Raw genomic sequence first — 21,650 nt, 5'->3', positions numbered from 1 at the left:
ACAATATAAATGTTAACAAATAAATAAATAAAATAAATAAACAAATCATTTTTGCTATATCTTGGCCAGGACAATCCTGTTAAAGAGATTATTGATTTTAGAAAGACTTTTCTGGTAAAATAAAAGTTAATAAATCAATGTAAATATAAAGGTTAATGAATGAATGAATAATAACTTTTGCTATTTTGCACCCTATCTGGGCCAGGAAGCTCAAATTATTATTATTTTTTTTAAATAAAACCAATTAAATAAATTTAAAATAAATTTAAAACAAATAAATAAATAAATAAATAACCTTTAGTAATTTACAGGTAATCTAGGCCAAGACACTCCTATAAAATAGATAAAATAAATACATTTAAAATAAAAGACATTGAGTGACACTGTGACAAAATTGTATATCATGCTAAATTAAAAAAAATAAATAAATAATTGCAATCAAACATGAAGTGTATAAATATTTTCCCAATTTGCATAGATCTAATAATATGCTAAATTATTAACATGACAGACTGGTTAATAAAACTGCTGATTAATATTTTAAATGTATAAACAGCAGAACAAACACTGTATTAGTATTAAACAGATTAGAAGGGAATTTTATAAATTGGAAGTTTAGTTTGCATTTAGTATTTTAGTCTATTTATTTTGCTATTCTGACTAAATACCATCATAAAGGGTTTATTTAATTTTATGATTATGTGTTTAATGTTGTGTTTCTCCCTGCTGTCAGCGACTATCAGAACAAAGCTCTATATCTGTTAAACACAGTCATTTCTAATATCATAACAGTGTTCATATCATTATAACATCATAACAGGCGGAGCTGGATGTCAATATGTGTCATATAAGCGCTTAAAATCAGACGTACAGACTAAACAAGTCTAACACGAAGCTACCATAAAAACTCGAATGAAAACACAGCGAGACGCTCATTCCTCAGCAGAAGAACCAAATTCATGGAGAAACGTCACAGATCCAGCGTTCGCTCTACCTTCAGATCAAACTCCCGAGATGCTTTCTTTCACAACAGAGACACAAATGAAGCATAAAATAACTTCAGTGACAAATTACAGAGCTTTCTGTGTCGGCGAACCCACGTTAAACAAGAGCAGAAATAAAATAATTATCCTGGCCCGCAGCCCATCGCCACGACATCATCACGTTCAGCCAATGAGAAAATATTATTCCCATCAGCGGCCGACTGTATCAGCTTCATCTGGAGCGACTCGAGATATCTGTGCTTCATCAAAGCATTCAGTCAGAATCAGTTGACGTGTTTTCACAATCAGATGAACAGAACCACCAGGTTATTATCCTCACTAAAACCATTACAAAAATTGGTTACACTTTATAGTAACTATATTTAATGTATTAACTAACTAATAAAAACACAACTGTTCATTCATGTCAGCTCAGGTCCATTAAATAACCTTATTAGATACAACTTTAGATTTTAATAATGTATTAGGAATTGTTGGAATCAACATTAACTAAGATTAATAAATGCTTCATTTTTAGTTTGTGTTAACTAACGTATGTTAACAAATGTAACCTTATTGTAAAGTGTTATCAGAACATTCTTTGTTACTTGAAATAAAAATAATAAAATATAAATATATATAAAAATAACTTATTTTAATGAAACTAGTTTCCAAAGCAACATTTCTCATTTTTATTTAGTTCAACTTAAAAATAACTCACACTGAAATAAAATTTAGAAAACTAATAAAAAAGACAAAAATTATTATAAATACATTTTCTCTCATTTTTACTTAACTTGATGTAGTGTTAAATCACTAAAACTTAAAAAAAAAAATAATAAAATAATAATAATAATAATATATATATTATTATGTATATAAATATATATATATATATATATATATATATATATATATATATATATATATATCTATATATATATATATATATATATATATATATATATATATATAATATATATATATATATATATATATATAAAAAACCATATACAAATATAAAAAAATACAAAAAAAAAACACTAAAACTTGAAAAATAAAAATTAGGATAAAACAAAATATAATAATTATAAATTGTATTTGTAATGTATCTTTCTCATACTCACACGTTTAAAAAAAAAAGCTATTAATAAAAATGAATAATAAAACTATTAATAATAAAAACATTAATAATAAAACTATTAATAAAAACTACAATAATATCTCATTGATAATAGATCAACACTGCTGTGGACTGTATTTAAAGGGACAGTATACTCAAAGAAATTATGACATTCTGGTTTAAAAATGGTTTAAAGTCCCACTGACTTCCACAGTATGCACAAAAAATACTATGGAAGTCAATGGCTACCGTCAACTGTTTGTTCACCAACATTCTTCAAAATATCTTCTTTTGTGTTCAGCAGAAGAAAGAAACACATACAAGTTTGGAATGACACGAGAGAGAGTAAATGATGACAGAATGAGCTTTTTTTTTGTGGTGACTACGCCTTTAAATGTGATCTTCCTCCACAACTCAAGATCTCCTCACTGTATCCTGTGAGACGTCCAGAAACACTTGCTGACACACTCTACATGAGCTCCAGGATAATTCACTGCAGTAAAACAGCACAGGTACAGTGTTTAGTTTATAAATGTCACATTACTCGCGTCACGCTCACGGCATCATGACAGCGCCTCTAACAAGACACGCTATTTATTGGGCGAGACTCTCACGTGTCAGCGCAGAGATGTTTGAGTTGGATACGCCGACGGTCAAACACCACCAAACAGAACTATTCGCTCGATTTATAGCTGGTAAATATGGCTGATAATGGGCAATATCGACGAGAGACGTGTGTACAATATTCTTTAGAAAAGCATTCCAGACTCAGGGTGGGAAAAGTGGGCGTAATAATTCTGCAGCGCTCTGACAGGCCACAGAAAGAAGCGAAGGAACGGACTCGAATCCCCGGACACCAGCGGCAGAATAAACAAGCCTGTGTTTACATCAGAGCAGCAGCTTCATCTGATTTATCCCTCATATACACACATACATATTAGGGCTGTCCATTTAACACGTTCATTTGGTGCGATTAATTATAGAAAAAATAACATGTTAAAATGGATTTAATGTGGCGCCTCGTCCGTCATCTCACACTGATGCAGCTGCTGATGAACACGAGGAGTCTATTAGAATACTATTAGAATATTAGAAGTGAACACAAAAGATGAATCACCCTCTCATGTTTATATCATATGATATAGTTTAGCAATATCACACCAGCAAGAGAGCTGTTTCTCCCCAACATCTGCTCCACTGCATATGTTTGGTAGACAAGAAGTTCATATTGTGTTTTAGACTCAATAATGTCTGTCTTTGAATGAAAATAGTTCCAATCAAAGCCACAGCAGAACTGCTAAGCGTCTCTGATCAACACACAGCAGTGAATCAGCCGTTTGAATGAATCGAGTGAGTCGATGATTCAGTGACTCTTTCATAAAGCCAGTCAGTTGATTCGTTTCTGAATGAATCAGCCATTTGAACGAATCGGTTGAATGAATGATTCAATGACTCACTCATTTGTTTTTTATTTTAATAAAAAAAAAAATCATTTAATATTTCAGTATTAATTTTTTCAAAACAAACTCATTAATTTATTTTCATTAATTATGCAAAGTTTAAACAAAATATTTATTTCCAAAGCTCCTTTTTTACATAATGTCTATTCATGCCTCTCATTTAACATAATAATAAATTTAAATGATCTTTCAGGGTTCATTTCACAGCCAAAATTGATGTGTGATTAATTTGCAATTAATTAATCTGCACATTGTGCAATTATAATTTTAAAAAGAACAAAGTTATAATTAAAAATGTATACAATTAACAATAAAAATAATAAAAAATATTGTAATAATAAAACATTATAACAGCCCTGATTTTATATATATATATATATATATATATATATATATATATATATATACACACATAGACACACACACATATATGTGTGTGTGTGTGTGTGTGTGTGTGTATCTATTTATAAAAAATATGTGTGATTCTCTAATGAACTTACACCTGGACTATCATTATCTCTGTTTTATATCTCTGTCATTTAAAGAAACAGCAGATGAACCATCAGTTTTATTTGCTCCTAATTGACTGAATAAATGGCTGCAATCAGGTGTTTAACCCACAAGACTTCCATACATCAGCGCTACGACCGCAGGAGCCATAATAACACGTCAATAAAAGGTCAGACAGACTTCATCAAACGCTGGATCGGCCGTAATGAGCGCGGCGTGAGATCTGTTTCGCTCATATTAAACTAATAGATGATCTAACAGGGGAAATATTAATCTGTCGAGCTTCCGAGCACCAACACCGCTCTGCCAAACCCAGCCGCTGATTCATTTGCCATTAGCAGTGATTTCTGACACACTCCAGAGAATCATTCAGCGGCGCTCGCAGCAGAACTCAGCTCAAATGTTTGTGTTTTACACGTTCCAGCCTTTCATTCTCTGCTCTCAGACACACACACACACACCGTCTGCTTTAATCCAGAGGAATGTTTCCTGTAGAACCTGACGTCACACTGAACCAGGAACAGTGTTCGCTTCAGTCCAGCTACATCTCTGTCTCACCGTCCATTTCAAAGCAAGCCTTTCACATCAGCTTTCAGACAATTTCATGTAAAAAATGAAAGCACATAAAAAAGGTACAAAAGCTGTCATGAGGCAGTGTGTCTAAATGGAGCGTTTTATCAGCTTTTGAAAGTGTCAGCTTTTGTACCTTTTTTTCTGAGAGCGTGAGAAGTTTAGCTTTATGCACATCTATGGAAGCTTGCTTCTGCCACACAAATAAAATATTAAAAAGGTAATCACAATTCTGACTTTATTTCTCAGGCTTGCGAGTTTATATCTCATAATTCCAAATTAGAAACTTGGGTGGGTTTACATTTTGCAATTTTGACTTTTTTCTCTGAATTGTGTTTACATCTCACAATTCTGCTTTTTTTTTACTTTTATCTCACAATTCTGACTGTTCTTCTAATTTATATCTCATCATTCTGAGTTTACAGCTCACAGATTACTATTGTTTCTCTTAATTATGAGTTTATATCTAACAATTTCAACTTTTTCCCTCACAATTCTGACTTTTCATCTCACAATTTTATTGTTTTGTAATTACAAGTTTACTGTACATCTCACAATTTGAACTTTTTCCTCAGAGTTTATATTGTGCAGTTTGCCTTTTTTCTCTGAACTGAGTTTAAATCTCACAATTTTGCTTTTTTTCTGTCACAGATTAAAAATAGACTTCTTCTGAGTTTCCTTCTATCAATATTTTCTCCTGACTTTTTTCTCTTGCGAGTTTTGTTTTTCACAATTCTGTTTTTGAAAATCACCTTTTTTAATAATCAACACAAAAGGTAGTTGTGACTTTTGTATCCCTCAGTCTTGACGTTTGTTCTTGAACTGTCAGTTTATATCTCAGTTCTGACTTTTTTTCTCTGAGATCATACAGAAAAACGTCAGAATTGTGAGACATAAAGTCAAAGTTACCCTTTTATCTTTTATTCTATGTCAGAAATCAGCTTCCATGTACACTAACATTGTTTAAGCCTATTTCTGTCAAAAAATTTAAAAGGTTAACTGTGACTTCTTAGCTCACAATTCTGACTTTTATTCGTGCAATTATTGGCTTACATCTCAGTTTTGACTTTTTTCTCAGAATTGCAAGTTCACATTTTATAATTCTGAGTTTATATTGAAAAATGTCAGAATTATGAAAAACAAACTCACATCAAATTGCCAGAAAAGTCAGAATTGTGAACTAAAATGTCACAATACCCTTTTAAATAATCTTTTAAGCATATCTGTCCATGTCTATATTTAGAGAGCTGATAACTGATGATCCATCTGCACTCTCTCTCTCTCTCTCTCTCTCTCTGTCTGTCAGCTGGTATCAGAGGTGAAGCTGCTGACCTTTAGTTAGTGTGTTTGGGCTTTTCTCGCCCACCCCTCTTTGTGTTCGACACATCAGGTTGTTTGAATTCACACACTCACTCACACATACACACACACACACACACACACACACACACACACACACACACACATAACCTCACCTCCCATAAGTGTCTTGTGTTTCGCACGGATCCCGACTGCACCTTCTCCAGCGGCAGCGGGACGCCCTGGAAGGGCCCGATCCAGGTCCCCTGTGGGATACGCTGGGATGCACAGATGCCGTATCCCAGACCCGGGACGGTGCTGGTGCACAGACACACCTCACGAGGCAGATCCCTCAGCCAGTCCGGGACCTCTGGAGGAGGAACGGCCGCCGAGGAGCTGCTGGTGCCCACCAGCCTCCGCAGCGAGTGCAGGGGTCCGTGCATGGGGCACTCGCCGTTCCGGTTGTCCGCACACATGTCACAGCCTGAGGGAAGCACAGCGAGAGGGCCGGTTATTTACCCGCACACAGATGGGACCCCAAACGGCCCCCAAGATCCCCTTCACTGAGTCACAAACAAACTTTAAATTGTGCTTTTGTCAGCTGGTGCATGAAGACATTTCTGCTTCTCTGCTGGAAATGACTGAAGGTACAGGCTGAAGAACAACTTTAAACCTAAAGCATGAAAAAACAAATATATTCTTCATCTTATGAGCACAACAGCGTTCAATAATTTCACAAGATTAATCACTCAAAAATGTGCTTATGTTTGTGTTGTGCTTTTGACTTTAAATTATTGACTTGAAAAATGTGCAATTTACTTTAAATGATTGACTTTAAATGATGCCAAAAAGGATTTTTGTGCATTTGAATTTAAATTATGCAAAAAAAGTGCAGTTGACTTTAAATGATTGATTTTCAATTGTGCAAAAACATTTTGAGCATTTGACTTGAAATGATACAAAAAATGTGCATTTGACTTTAAATGATTTACCTTTAAATGATGCAAAAAAAACGTGCATTTGAATTAAAATTATGCAACCAAAAAAAAAGATTTTGTGCATTTGGATTTAAATTATGCAAAAATATTTTGTGCATTTGCCTTGAAATTATATTTAAAAAAAATGTGCTTAAGAGGTTGACTTCAATTTTGCACGACTAAGAAAATAGTAAAAAAAAAAAATATACAACTAGATTGTTTTCAACATTTAAATAGATATGAGTGATACGTGTGATTTACACGTGAGTAGCACGTGCAGCTCATTACAGTGACATACAGAAATAAAGCGGAATGTGCATCATCTTCTAAACTGACCGTAGTGGCGATGTAGGTGCTATTTCGTCTCGAGTCGTGTTTCTTTTATTTTGTACTGTGCATCAGAATATTTTCATCTGAAATTCGCAGTTCAGTCAGCAGCGTGTTACAGCAGTACATGTGTTGGTCTGTAAAGCGCTTTATAAATGAGCTGCACTGCTCTGAAATATGGGCTCAGAATCGCGCATGTAGATAAAGAAGTCTCAGTGTCCCCCGGAGACACACATGTCCCGTGCTGGGATGATGAATGTGGGCCGATGGAGCAGATCGATCAGTGATCCGGACTCACTCTACAAAACTATACAGCAATTAATTGTGTGTTGTCCTCTCATCCCTCATGTGCTGCTGCATTTATCGATGAAGATCTGCTGATCACTCACCAGCTTTCACATCTCACGTTCATACAGTATTTCCCTCCGTGCATGAGAGCGCGTATTTAATTATCCAGAAAAAAATAATATAGCCTATATATATTATCGGAAAGCGAGAGGAAATATAACGGGACAAAATCTACTTCGCAATTAATAAAGATTCAAAAGCGTGCGTTCAGAAGAATTCAGAGTAGAAATTATTTCAGTTGTTTACAGTGACAATGTAATTATCATGCATTTGATTTTTAATTAAAACTATTTAAGACATCTCAGATTTTAAGCCAATTTAAATATAGCTACAAATCAGCTAAAAAAAATTATGTTCGTTGAATATGCGTTTTAAAAACGAGCTTTGAATGTCAACTGATTTCATTTCTACTTATTTTAATTTGTTAAAATCTTTCATTTCAGTAAATAATTTCAGGATATTCGATACCTCTCGCGGATAATTCCTCAGTTATCTGGTTTAAAAACAAAAAACTCGTCAAAGTCAACAAATATAGAGTAAATAGAGTAGAATCAGCTGCACAACACAATCTTTGGCCCCACTGCAAACATACAAACAAGAAGCTGCTTTAAGAAGATTATCTATGCAGTAATGTTGCTGTTTTATCATAAAACTAAATTATTCACTTAAGCAGGCTACAGCATTTATTTAAATATATTTTCAAATTATTTCATTACGCAACAACACGTAAATTGACTTTTTTTTTCCAATAACTACTAATAATTAGTATTATTCGCAAGAAACACTTTTGTAATAAAGCACTCGTTTTGGCCAACGCTCCCAGAAATATGAGGTGTGTTTGAGAACCATATCTCGCTCTTGAGTTGACTATACGGTTCTTTTGAGTAAAAAAAAAATAAATAGCCTGTAAGATATTTATTGGTGTTTGATTGCAGGTTCTTCAGATGCTGTTTTGGTTCTTCAAAGCACCAGAACGCTGATGTTTTATAAAAATAAAATAAAATAAAAAACACTGGAGAATAAAAAGTTCCCATGTGAGCCTTTCCCCCATGTTTTTATTTTTAAGAGTGTGTGTGTGTGTGTGTTATGAAGAGCATACATACGGTTGTTGAGCTCTCCGTTGTGGTTGTTGAGCGGGATGATCTCCATCCGCTGCTGTCCGTACAGATAATAGTCCAGCTCCTCGGAGCTCAGCTTCAGCCGCGACCCTTTATCATTCTTAAAGTTGGACGACAAACAAAGTTCTTTGGCTTGAGAAGATCCGCCGCCGGTGTCGGAGCTCAGCGTGTGGCCGAACAGCACGATCTGACCCGCGGGGGACGCGGTGGAGGAGCTGGAGCTGGAGGAGGTGGAGGAGGATATCAGGCTGGGTCTCTGCAGGCGGAGGTTCTCCAGCGGCACCGGAGGCGGCAGAGAAGCGGCTTTCAGTGCGCTATTCTGCGGAAAGAGCTGCTGCCAGTGCTGGATGTAGGTCGGGTCCACTTTGAGGAAAGCAGAACCGCTCGGCTCGCCCGGCTTCAGCATGTCCGACTGTAACAGCAGCACAGATGATGGATGATGATGATGATGGTGGACTTTCATGTGCTCTTCAGAAAATAATCGCTGGTTAACTTAACTAGTCAGGCCGCGGCGCGCGTCTAAACACACTACAACACAGAAGCCGAGGCGTTCCGGACTTCTGCGCTCGCGCCTCATGTTGAAACACACTTACCCTGTCAGAGGAGTCAAGGCTGTGGCTCTCGGACACTCACACCATCACTGCATTGACCGCGAGCTGTGCTCGAACCCCGTCAGCGCGAGCGTCCTCCCACTCTCGCGCGCATCGCGCCCCCGCTCGAGCACGTGCCTCTGGACAGACAGACACAGAAGTGATGCTGAGCATCTGTCTCGCGCTCAGTTAGTTTTCATTTAGCAGGACTTTTGTCCTCTTTTTTAAAGTTGTGGATCATGCATTAGAATAGAAAAGCGCAATTACGCATTCGACAAAAAAAAAAAACAAAAAAAAAAACGCTTTTCTTTGGAAGTTGGAAAGCTTCTATCATTAATTATTGTCAGAATGTTATACTTGAGTTTGCATGATAATTAATGACTCTATCAATCAGGCATTTGATAATTGTATTATTTCTTTAAGTCGCGCGCTTGACGCAACAGATAAGACCGCGTAACTAGCTCTCCGTTTCCCAGCCTTTCCTTCCAGACGCTTGAGAAAGTTTGGAAAAGCGCTCTGTATCTGAATGTAGGGCATTTTACACCAGAGGAGGGGTAAATGTTTTGACTGGCAACTTTCTGACAGGCCCATTCGTCATCCAGAGCTCTCTGCAGATTGATAACGAACCAAAACACAAACATAATCGTCTGAAAATTAATTCTTGTCTACAAATGCATGTCACCCTTAAAGAATGTGAGCAAGAACAACGCGCAGATTTATTGTTCGTTAGATTTTTAAAGCTGTATTTTGGTCGTGGCGCAATTATCATTAAAATAATAATTCTATTTTAATTCATTAAATCATTATTATTATTATTTAGATAATAACATTAATGCCTATAAAACCATTCATAGTTGTCACATTTCCAAATAACACTGCTCTTATGACAGCGTATTGGTGTTTTTATTCATTGATAAATGACCGAGGAAATAAAGTGCACTCGAGGGGCAGAAGAGATCGATACATTAACTGCCCAAATATATCATTTTCTGTGCCAAAAAACGGATTATTAAAACTGCGCGTAAACTCGCGTTTCATTTGTATATTTTCAGCGCGTGAAAAAAGTGTTTAGGTGTGTCTTTCATTAACATAGACTGCTGTTTGACATTCACTTAGACCCTTTGCATTTCTTGTTAATTAATTCTGCTGATGGCTGAAAGACAAATGAACGGCTGCGTTTGACAGGAGTCCGATAAAGAATTCAGCCACCAGCGCCTCTTAGTTTTAAGGTCACGGGTTGCTGAGTATATAATTCATTAATATAGACGTATATATTCAGATGGGAGTTGATGTTCGTCCTGTTGTTGCAACACAGATTTATAATAAATTGCCTGGTAATAACCCACTGCAAAAAAGAGAGATTTATAGAAGTGCCTCGAGTGTGTTTTACATCAATCTATTAATGATGTAAAAACGCTTTTTCTATTTATCCATTAACAAAACTCTTTTTGTGTGTCGTTTGATAGAGTGAACTCAGTCATATCGCACATTTCCAGCTCGGGTTTGGTCCTTTAAATACTTTCTGTCCTTTAGAGTGTTTCTGTGAAAACATGAGTGTAGCCAATTCACAATCATCTATAAACAGTATTAAATTCAGCACTGATCTAAATGCATTCGATTACTGGTTTGCATTAAGATAATTGTAGCTATTAATAAGACAGAATCAAGTTTTTACAGTCTTTACAGTGTATTCAAAGTCCCAGATTCAAAACTCTTTAATGCAGTGGCTGTCTACTGAAAGATACACGCTTCATCAGCTGAACAATCGGTGTGTGGTTAAACAACAGTATCATCTACTGAACGCAGAAATTAAATATTCACTTTAGTCTGACTGAGCTCAATTGAATATTGAAATGTGTCGCTGTCATTCTGTCAAACGGGACAAAGGGGGCGCACTAGAGCCTCTCAAAATCATCCAAACTGTTTTATAATCACTTACATTATTATTATTTTACATAAAATGTATGAATGCTGTACTTGCATGGATCAGTCGCGAGTTTGGTAGTTTAGTTTGATTAAAGCAAAGATGTCTTGAGATATATTTTTATGAACAAATGTTCTTCCGGTAACAATAACAGAATGTTTGTTCAAGGTTATCTGGTCTTTAATGATGTGAGCACAAGAACATTATTTCATGTTTTCTGAAACATTTTAGTTGGATGTTAGTCTTTAGGTGTTACTACATACTCAAAACATTCAAACGTAACATTCTCTAACAAACATTCCCTTTTCTCTAACATTCACATAACCCCCAAAAAATAAATAAATCAATGTTACGAATTCTGGAAACACTCAAAACTTAATGGGAACATTAGCAACACATTCTTAGAACATATTTTTGTTAGTAATTTTTCTGATGCACTAGACCTCCTGAGACGGTTAAAAGCCCACACTGCACCACATCACCTCATTTCTGCTCCATCAGCTGCTGGCAGGAGCAGTGAAGACACGCAGACGGTCAGCGTGAAGCAGATCTGAAGATGCCATCATGCTCTCTCTCAATCCAGCTCAGTGACTGCTCGGCTCTCTTTGAGTCTTCAGAATCCCTGTAACACGTCCTGACAGAACTGAAGATCACAGTCATCAGAGTGTTAACCGTATGACCACACAATGACCAGTCAGTGGAAGTCCACTCGTCTTCATCATGATGAAACATGGTGAATTATATTTCTAAAATCGCACCTGAACTCCCAAATCAGCTATTTATAAAACACAATTTTCTGTCATATTTGAATTCATCAACATCTTTGCAGTGATTTCTTCCTGTAGTTGAATTCTATTTCAGGATCTCTGTAAGGAAACAAAGGTGAAGACTGAATGTATATATATATATATATTTTTATGTATTTTTTGAATTCATCAATATATATATATATATACCTGTAGTTGAATTCTATTTCAGGATCTCTGTAAGGAAACAAAGGTGAAGACTGAATGTATATATATATATATGTTCCAAAAGTTCTTAAAAGAACCATTTTTTCTTAGTGCAAAGAATATTTGAACAATCTTAAGAACCTCTTGATCAATGGAAAGATTACATGGATGTTTACATTTCTTCATGAAACCACTGTTTGTCAGTATGTATGAGCAAGTAGTATATACTGTATATAGGATTTTCACATTTAAAAACGTTTAACGCCAACTATATTTATATTAATTCATTTGAATATATTTTTACACATGTACCTTTAACCATTGAATATATTTTTTATTTTTTTTGTCAGTATGGTCTTGGTTTTGAAGCATCTTCCTCATTATATCCATAATTAATCTGAAACCTGCTGAAATAACCTGTAAAATACCAACCAAACCTGCACATCTGAGCGTCTTCACGGGGGTCTCCTGTAAAACACCAGCACTGAATGAAACAACGGTAGACTCGAATCAGGTCCGGGCCAATGATTAGACCAGCCATCAGCTCAGAAGTCATTACGGCGAGCTCTCCCGGGTCAGGCCTTCTGAGATGAGCTTTGGTGCTTTACATGGCAGCTACCAGCGAGTGTAATGAAGCGTGCACTTGACCTGATTAAGGGACCCGCGGCCCTCGGATCGTGCGCTGTGAGTAGACACTGCAGAGCAAACCAGATTAGAACAGGATTTATATGGCACTAAATATAAACACAATGAAGGATTTCTAGGCCTACTAACCTACACTCTTACAAAGAACAGTTCCAGTTTACACGGCGATGCTATAGAAGCAGCATTTTGGGTTCCAGTGACCTGTTTCTGAAAAGAACCATTTTTTACACAATTAAAAATAAAGCTTATTTATTGGCAGAAAACATCCATTGAACCATTAAAGGGTCTTTATAGCGGAAAAATGTTCTGAAAAGCAGTTCTTTTAAGAAACTGTTCACTGAGAGGTTCTTTGGGGAACCAAAAATGGTTCTTCTATGGCATCACTGCAATGTGAAGAACATTTTAATCATCAGAAGAACCTTTTTTTCCATTATAAAGAATGTTGTTGGCAATGTACAGGTTCCATTGATGTTAAATGTTCTTCAAGGAAGGACCTGTGTTTTTAAGAGTGTATTCATTCAGTTTCTCTCGTTTTGGTGTCAGTAAACATCTGAAACATTATTATTTACTCCAGATGTTTTTAACAATCAAACCAAAATCACTTGGGCAGCTTATGTGAAAATGCAGTTTAAAGTGTTAGCTGTGCGTGGTAGTTAGCTGGTAGACTACAATCTAAGGTTTAGACCACATTCCTGTTCCAGATCACCAGTGAAAACCGGGTCTTTCAACAGGACAGCCAACATCTGGCCTCACTATAAAAACTATTTTCCAAAAATATCAATACAACACAGATTATTGGAGTGTTTTACGTGAAAACACTATTTTTCTACTTTTAAATTTCACATTGAATTCAGTGCTTCACATGTCTTTCTTTGTGAAGTGTGTCATTTTTGAGTCATAATGTCTCTATACCATTTTTTCCAGTTTATTTACATTTCTCCGTTGTTCTGTACACTGATGAAGGGCATACTTTATGAATCAGCGTGTACTGTAGATTAATATGTATGCATGTAGTAGCAACGGGGTTTTAATAAACTCCTGAGACAGTGACGCGCGCGGGAGGCGGAGCGTCATACAGGAAGACGCGCGCGTCACGGAATCCACTGACTCTCTTCAGTCAAATCCGCGCTCGCATCATCCAGAGATGTGCAGACATCGCCTCTGGCGCGCCTTGGCTCTCCTCTGTTTGCCGTTTTTGGGAAGCGCCATTGATTTTAAAACGCGGACGGGACCGCGAGTGACGGACAAGGTGAGACGCGCGTCGTGCAGCATTTTCTGCGAACCGACGCGGACGCGTCGCGTTCATCGCTGCAAAACGATCTTGCATCCACATCTACATGAAGTAAACCTGCGGCGTAGCGGTAGAGTGTTTTTGTCTTTTAAACGTTGACAGATCGTGCGCATGCGTGTTCGTAAATGCATCTGTAGTTCATTCCATCTCGCCTTGACGCGACGCGCGCGCTTCATATCTGGACTGCGTCACATACTGTATGAAGCTTTGCAGAAACACACAGTAAAGCAGCACTATGAACGAATAAGCTGATTATGTTAGTTATAATTGTATAATACACTTTTTTTAAATAGTCTATTCACGTTTTATTTTGCATATTTGCATATATATAATATTATAAATAACTAGATTAAAAAAAAGTATTGTATTTTCAATACAAACTTTAGGTTGGCTTGAGAAAACCTAGCCTGAAAGTTTGAAGCAATTGTAAAAGCTTGAAGTTTGAACATTTAGATAAATTAGATAGAGGTTTATACCACGTTGCTAACATTATTTAATTAATTGATAACATGATTTAACAAGTTGTTGCATGTTTTTAACACGATTAACATGTTGCTAACAGGTTTTAGCATGATTAGCACATTGTTAGCATGATTAACATTTTAACATGATTAACATGTTGTTAACATGATTAAAATGACGTTAGCATGTTGCGAGCATATTTCTAGCATGATTAGCATGTTGTTAGCATGTTTCTAGAATGTTTCTAAGAAGATTATCGTATTGTTAACATGACTAGCATGTTTCTAGCTTGTTTCTAGCATGAGTGACATGTTGCTAGCATGATTAGCATGTTGCTAGCATGCCGTTTGCCTGTTGCTAGCATGTTTCTGACAATTAGCATTTGTTAACATGTTTTTAGCATGGTTACCATGTTGTTAGCATGATTACATATAACCATGTTTTTAACATTTTTTAGCATGATTAGCATTTTGTTAGCATGTTTCTAACATGCTTAACATTTTGCTAGTATGTTTTTAACATGATTATCATGTTGTTAGCATAATTAATGTTGTTAACATGTTGCTAGCATTTTTCTAGCACGATTAGCATGTTTCCAGCATGTCATTGGAATGGTTATAACAGAACTAGCATGCTACAAGCATGTTTCTACATTACTGTGATGTTACCATTTTGTAAACTTGATAAGCATATTGCTAGCCCATTTTAGCATGATTAGTTTGTTTCTAGCATGATTGGCATGTTGCTAACATAATTAGTATGTTGATAGCATGATTACCATGTCGCTAGCATGTTGGTAGCCCATTGCTAGCATGTTTCTAACATAATTAACATTTTGTTAACATGTTTCTAGCATGATTTAACACATTGCTAGCATGTTTTAATATTATTTAAAATGTTTTTATCATGTTTTAACATGTTAGCATTATTTAGCAAACCGTTAACATGTTTATACATGATTTAGCACACTGATAGCATGTTTTAGCATGATTTAACACATTGCTAGCATGTTTTAATGCATTGTTAGCATGATTAGCATGTTGCTAGAATGAGTTAGTACATTGATAGCATGTTCTAGTCTTGTCTCATCTGAACATTCCGTCAATGTAAGTCTATGGGATTTTTATGATTTTTAATCTTTATTTTTATGAAAACCGTCAGTCCGATCAGTTAGAAAAGAGCAAGCACACTAAGTGAAAGCACACTTTCTCAAGCCAACCTAATTTATATATTATTTAGTTATTTACTATTAGTATAGATATAAATAATACATATATTAGTGTAACACAGGCATACAGAGTGCTGATCTGTGCTCTTGCGCTGAGTTGTGAAAGAGTTTGTTTGTGCCGCAGGTGTTTTTTGACATCACCGTCGGAGGACACGAGGTTGGCAGGATCGTGATCGGTCTGTTCGGAGAGGTCGCTCCGCTGACCGTGCAGAACTTCGTGGCTCTTGCCACAGGAGAGGTAAAACTCACCATACACACGACACACATCAGAAAACACAGGACTCCGCACAATAACTGACAGCAGGTCCTCTCTGCAGAAGGTTACGGGTACAAAGGCAGCAAGTTCCACCGGGTTATCAAGGACTTCATGATCCAAGGAGGAGATTTCTCCACTGGAGACGGAACGGGAGGTCAGGAGCAGAAAGAGAATGAGCTGATTTACTCATTTGACTTCCTTCTTTCTCTGGAACACAAGAAATGTTCATGTTACTCTGTTTGAAATGAACCAATAAAACTGATGATTGACAGCGGGAAGGATTATTACACACACTCGGAATGAATCAGATTTTGAAGGTTCTGTTTATAACAGGGTCATTATAATTAACTAAAACTATGTACTAAATAAAATAAACATTAACTGACATAAATTAAAATATAAAATAACTTATTTATTATTTCAGCTAGTTACCACGGCAACATTTCTCATTTACTTTTAGTTTAACTTTAAGTACCAAAAAAAATGCAAACATATTTAATAAAAACAAACAAAAGACAGAAACACAAAATTTGGTAACACTTTATTTTAAGGTGTCCTTGTTACACATGTACTTACTATTATAATAACAATTAATTATGCATAATTACTGTACATGCAAGTAACCCTAAACCAAACCCTAACCATATAGTAATTACATGTAGTCAATTAATATTATTCTATACTTATAGTATATATATACACATGTAGTAAAGTACTAAAAAAAACAAACTCAATAAACTAATATATCTATATATATATATATATATATATAATATATATATATATATATATATATATATATACACACACACACACACACACACAGAAATTGCTAAAACCTAAACCTAACTTAAAAAAAAAATAATAATTACTTGAAGTACAAAAATAACTAAAACTAATAAATAAACATAAAAACAACTGTATAGACATTTTTAAAAAACTAATAAAAAACACAAAATTGCTAAAACTTAAAAAAAACAATAAAAAAAATGTAAACAGCAAATATAAAAATAAAAACAAATTCAAAATATTAACAAAAACTACAATAGTATATCAATGATACTAAAAAAACACTGGTTTACATGAACTGAAGCATTGGGTCAGTCAGTAAAACTGTTATTTTCACCTTGATGACACAAGACAGCAGACTTGTATGAAGAACATTTTAGCAAATATTTATTAAATATTAAGTCTCTTGCAGTGACCAGTTTGTAAGACGTGAGACAGTTCGTGCAGTATGTGTAAACATACACCCCATTTCAATCAATTAAATTTCTCCTGCAGAGACTCAGTTCTTGTGTCTTTCAGGTAGAAGCATCTACGGAAGCACGTTTGCTGATGAGAGCTTCAGGCTCAAGCATCTGGGCGCTGGTTGGGTCAGCATGGCGAACGCCGGACCCAACACCAACGGCTCGCAGTTCTTCATCACTTTAGCCAGAGCGCCGTGGCTGGACGGAAAACACGTGGTCTTTGGCAAAGTCCTGGAGGGGATGGTATGAGAACAAACACACATTACATCTGTTTACTAACACACACACAAACCTACAGTCACATTTATTTCTGTAGCGCTTTATAGAGTACAGAATGTTTCAAAGCAGCTTCACCATACACCGAGACAATGGGAACATCTACAGTAAATCATGTTAATCAAGACATAAATATTATTAAACAGCACTGAACCTATTGCATTCGGGTCAAAGACGAGACGTCCCATTTGGGTGACCGCATTAAATTTACAAAAGTGATTTTATTTCAAATTTTTAGTGCTGTCAAATCGATTAATCGCGATTAATCGCATCCGAAATAAAAGTTTGTTTACATATTACATGTGTGTGTACTGTGTTTATTTATGTATATATAAATACACATTTAATGTAATAAAAATATTAATGTAATAATTAATTAATTTTTAATGTAATAAATATAATACAAATATTAATGTAATTATATATATATATTTATATATAATATAAATCATATATAATTATGAATATATACACATGTAAATATTTCTTACATTTACACATATATGTGTGTATCTATATATACTGTACATATAAAGTACACACACATGTAATATGTAAACACAAACTTTTATTTTGGATGCGATTTATCGCGATTAATCGATTTGACAGCACTAAAAATTAAATATTAAATACATATTAAATGCCAGTCAAGTGTATGCTTTAAATAACTTTTGTGAAAATAAAATGTCAAAATGTCATCCCCATTCAGCGTAACAGATATATTTATGTAAAAATGAAACATACTTATTCTGACCTGTACTTATATAAACGAATAAGCGATCATACTAAATTTGACTATATATTAAATGATTAAAAACGTAAGTAAAGCCGAGTGGTTAGCAGGAAAGACTGGAGCTGATCTGTGATCCAATGATTCTGGTTTTAAATATTCTTGACTAGATTAATTTTTACACTAAATGATATTTTAGAGAGCGACTTCAGTAAATCGTGATGAAAATGTATGATAATCATTATTTTTTACTCAAATCAAACAGGACACATTCTAAATTTAAATGTTTCAATTTTAAAATTTAAAGCTGCTCAAATTTGTATTGATTTGATTCTTGAAAACCTCTTTTTGTCTTCCACCCATAAACATTGATTTATACCAACAAAACTGATTTTTATGGGTTAAAGTAGGTAGAAATAGCTCTTTAAGTTAACAACCACTTTTTACAATGTAATTAAACAGGAAATTAAAAATCTGTTAATTTTGCAAAGTTCTTCATTATGAAATGAATAGAATTTCAGCTGTAAAGCTGCTCTAAAAATGCAAAAGTGCCAATATTTGACTCAGTTTGGTTTCAGTGTTGATTAAAATTATAGTTCAATATTTAGTAGTTAAAGCATTAGTCACTTAGAGAATAAGAATCTCCTGATAATTGACTTGTCCTCATGTCATCCGAGATGTCTTTCTCTCTTCAGTCGCAAAGAAATGAAGGTTTTTGAGGAAAGCATTTCATGGTTTTTCTCCGAATAATGGACTTCAATGGGGTCCAAATCACAGTTTCAGTGCAGCTTCAAAGAGCTCTACAGGATCCCAGCCGATGAATAAGAGTCTTATCTAGAGAAACCATTGCTCATTTTCTGAAAAAAAACATTTACATAGGTTTTTTTTTTTTTTTTTGAAGCAGCACTGAAACTGTGATTTGGACCCCATTGAAGTCCATTATACGGAGAAAAACCCTGGAATGCTTTCCTCAGAAATTTTCATTTCTTTGCGACTGAAGATGACATGAGGGCGAGTAAATTATCAGGAGATTCTTATTATGGAAGTGAACTACTCCTTTAATAGTTGATTGACTGAATATTGACTGTTTACTATTATCTTTTTTACAGCAGAATTGAATCTGTTTGCATCACTGAATCGCTGTGTTCTTGTCTAGAACTGTTAATCTGTATTGTATAAAGCACTGTAGAAATAAAGGTTTGACACAAAGATCTAAAGCAGCTGTGTTTCAGGCTGTGGTTCACACCATCGAGCTTCAGGACACTAACGATCGTAACCTGCCCTACACCGAGTGTGTGATCGTCAACAGCGGCAAGATCAAGCTCAAAGAGCCCTTCGTCGTGGAAGTGGAGGGATGGTGAACCGTTCTTCATCGTCTTCATCATATATTCATGTGACTATACGTTCTGTGACGGTTTCCTCCATCATATCCTCATTCAATTCTTCTCTTATTATGCAGGCACTTTTAATACGGAGTCATATGTGTGTATCTTTTTCATGCTGAAGAATGCTTTACTGCAAAAATCAACGACACGTGCGTTTATTACGATCCTCTGAGTGCCATAAGACACACATACTTGAATTGTGTTTGAAAACTCGACTATCTGAATTACGACAAGAAACACAAATAAGCTCTTAAAATAATCCGTCTTTTATTTATTGAGAAAAGATGTAAATACGGTTCATTTTGACTTTGTTTTGCATTCATATTTAGCAACCACTTAGTAGGTTTTCACGACATACTGTTTCAGTGGATTTCAACAATTAATTGTATATATTTATTATCTGAAAGAAAGTTTCGTAATCAAGCATATCATTTAAATTAGGTATGGCTTTGCTAAACACAAATCTGTTTTCAGCTCTGTATTATGATGTATTTCAGAATGAAACAAAATATTCACTGAGCAACTGAAAGTGTTTAATTCACAACCATGAATTAAGAGCATAAATCGAGTGGGTTTGGATTTCATGTTGACTTTATGATCAATAATGCTGCTGTCTGTGTATAAAATACTCTTCTCCTGAATGTGTTTTCCGTCCTTTATTTCTGTGCAAAAACATCAAAACAGTAGGTGTGTTTTATAACCCGACTGTTCAATCAGTCAATACTAGACTTGTGCCGGTATTCGGTAATGCGATATATCGCGGTAATGAATATGCACGATATTGTTATCGTGGGCACTTCCAAATACCGAGAATAATTATATATTACAAATTATTCAGAAATTTGAAATGCATTTTAAGAATACTTTTCCCATCAACTGGTCAAAATGCACAACACCGTTGTATGCTGCTTTAAAGACGCATGTGAACCCTGATTTAAACAAGCACGCACGAGAAGCACATGGAGGAACACGTGAGAGATGCGCTGAATGGAAGCACATTCACTCTCTGCCAGCAGATGGCGCTAAACTGCAGAAAATGCAGCCCTTACCCTGGAAACCCCATAAATAAAAACAGCTGCTACTTTCTAAACATTTAAATAATATAAAATAATATTTATATATTTCCATAATTCTTTTTCCATTTTAATCTGGACTACAACATGTCCTATATATTGTTTGAAAGTGTTTTGATTCTTTATTGTTCATTAACACTTTACATTAGGGCTTCATTAGTTAACATACTGCCAATGAAAAATTCTTCTGAACATTCATTAATCTTAGGTATTCCAATTTTTTTAATAACACATTGTTAAAAATCGAAATTTGCAACTTTGTTATTTAATGAGCTAACATGAGCTAAGACTTGTATTTTTTTAACAAAGATTAGTAACTTCTGTAGCAAATGTAGCTATTGCTCATTGTGAATGTTAATGCATTAACTAAGGTTAACTAATGAGGTCTTATTGTAAAGTGATACCTATGGGTCTTTAAAGTTCTTTTGCACTTTAAATCGGTGTAAAATTTGTAACTTTAAATATATTTTTTTGTATTGCTTTATTGTATTTAACTGTTCAGTTATTTTTTGTTATAAGAAAAAAAAGTATTAACCTGTTATACTGTATTATGACCACTTTTTTAAAACTTAATTTCAATACCGTGATAATACCGCATACCGTGACAAAACATTATCAATTAATCGCAACAGGAAAATTTGATACCGGCATATCCCTAGTCAATACATTAACTAACAATGAGCTATATATTTCTAACAGTATTTATTAATATATTTAATGTTAATAAAAAAACTGTTTATTGTTAGTTCATGTCCATTAAATGATACTGACAGATACAATTTTCAATTTTAATGATGTATTAGTAAATGTTGAAATTAACATTAAGAGTAATAAAAGCTGGAGAAGTATTGTTCATTGTTAACTCATTAAAC

At 34.8% G+C, this 21,650-nt stretch overlaps 2 protein-coding genes across 2 annotated transcripts in view; one reads left to right on the top strand and one right to left on the bottom strand.

Moving 5' to 3' along the window:
• The window catches only part of prdm6 (PR domain containing 6), a 24,768-nt gene extending 15,233 nt beyond the window's left edge, over positions 1–9,535 (bottom strand). Inside the window, 2 exon segments of the mRNA XM_042761504.1 lie at positions 6,122–6,429; positions 8,701–9,535. Coding sequence (XP_042617438.1) covers positions 6,122–6,429; positions 8,701–9,178 — 786 coding nt within the window. The 5' untranslated portion in view covers positions 9,179–9,535.
• Positions 9,536–13,883: 4,348 nt separating this feature from the next.
• On the top strand, positions 13,884–20,346 carry LOC122145880 (peptidyl-prolyl cis-trans isomerase C-like). The gene is made up of 5 exons (XM_042761506.1): positions 13,884–14,076; positions 15,933–16,046; positions 16,113–16,218; positions 17,373–17,557; positions 19,553–20,346. Exons 1-5 carry the CDS (start codon positions 13,972–13,974, stop codon positions 19,679–19,681), a joined length of 639 nt encoding a protein of 212 aa, XP_042617440.1. The 5' UTR covers positions 13,884–13,971; the 3' UTR covers positions 19,682–20,346.
• Positions 20,347–21,650: the final 1,304 nt, after the last annotated feature.

Source organism: Cyprinus carpio, chromosome A8 (assembly GCF_018340385.1).
Source record: "Cyprinus carpio isolate SPL01 chromosome A8, ASM1834038v1, whole genome shotgun sequence".
Taxonomy (NCBI): Eukaryota; Metazoa; Chordata; class Actinopteri; order Cypriniformes; family Cyprinidae; genus Cyprinus; species Cyprinus carpio.
This window is presented reverse-complemented; position numbering and strand designations above follow the sequence as displayed.

What these genes read in the sequence shown, in the direction of transcription:
- LOC122145880 (XM_042761506.1), top strand. Translation starts at nt 13,972, where the DNA reads ATGTGCAGACATCGCCTCTGGCGCGCCTTGGCTCTCCTCTGTTTGCCG. An exon ending in CACTGGAGACGGAACGGGAG is followed by an intron (nt 16,219 to 17,372) that starts GTCAGGAGCAGA and finishes TGTGTCTTTCAG; the next exon opens with GTAGAAGCATCTACGGAAGC. An exon ending in GCAAAGTCCTGGAGGGGATG is followed by an intron (nt 17,558 to 19,552) that starts GTATGAGAACAA and finishes GCTGTGTTTCAG; the next exon opens with GCTGTGGTTCACACCATCGA.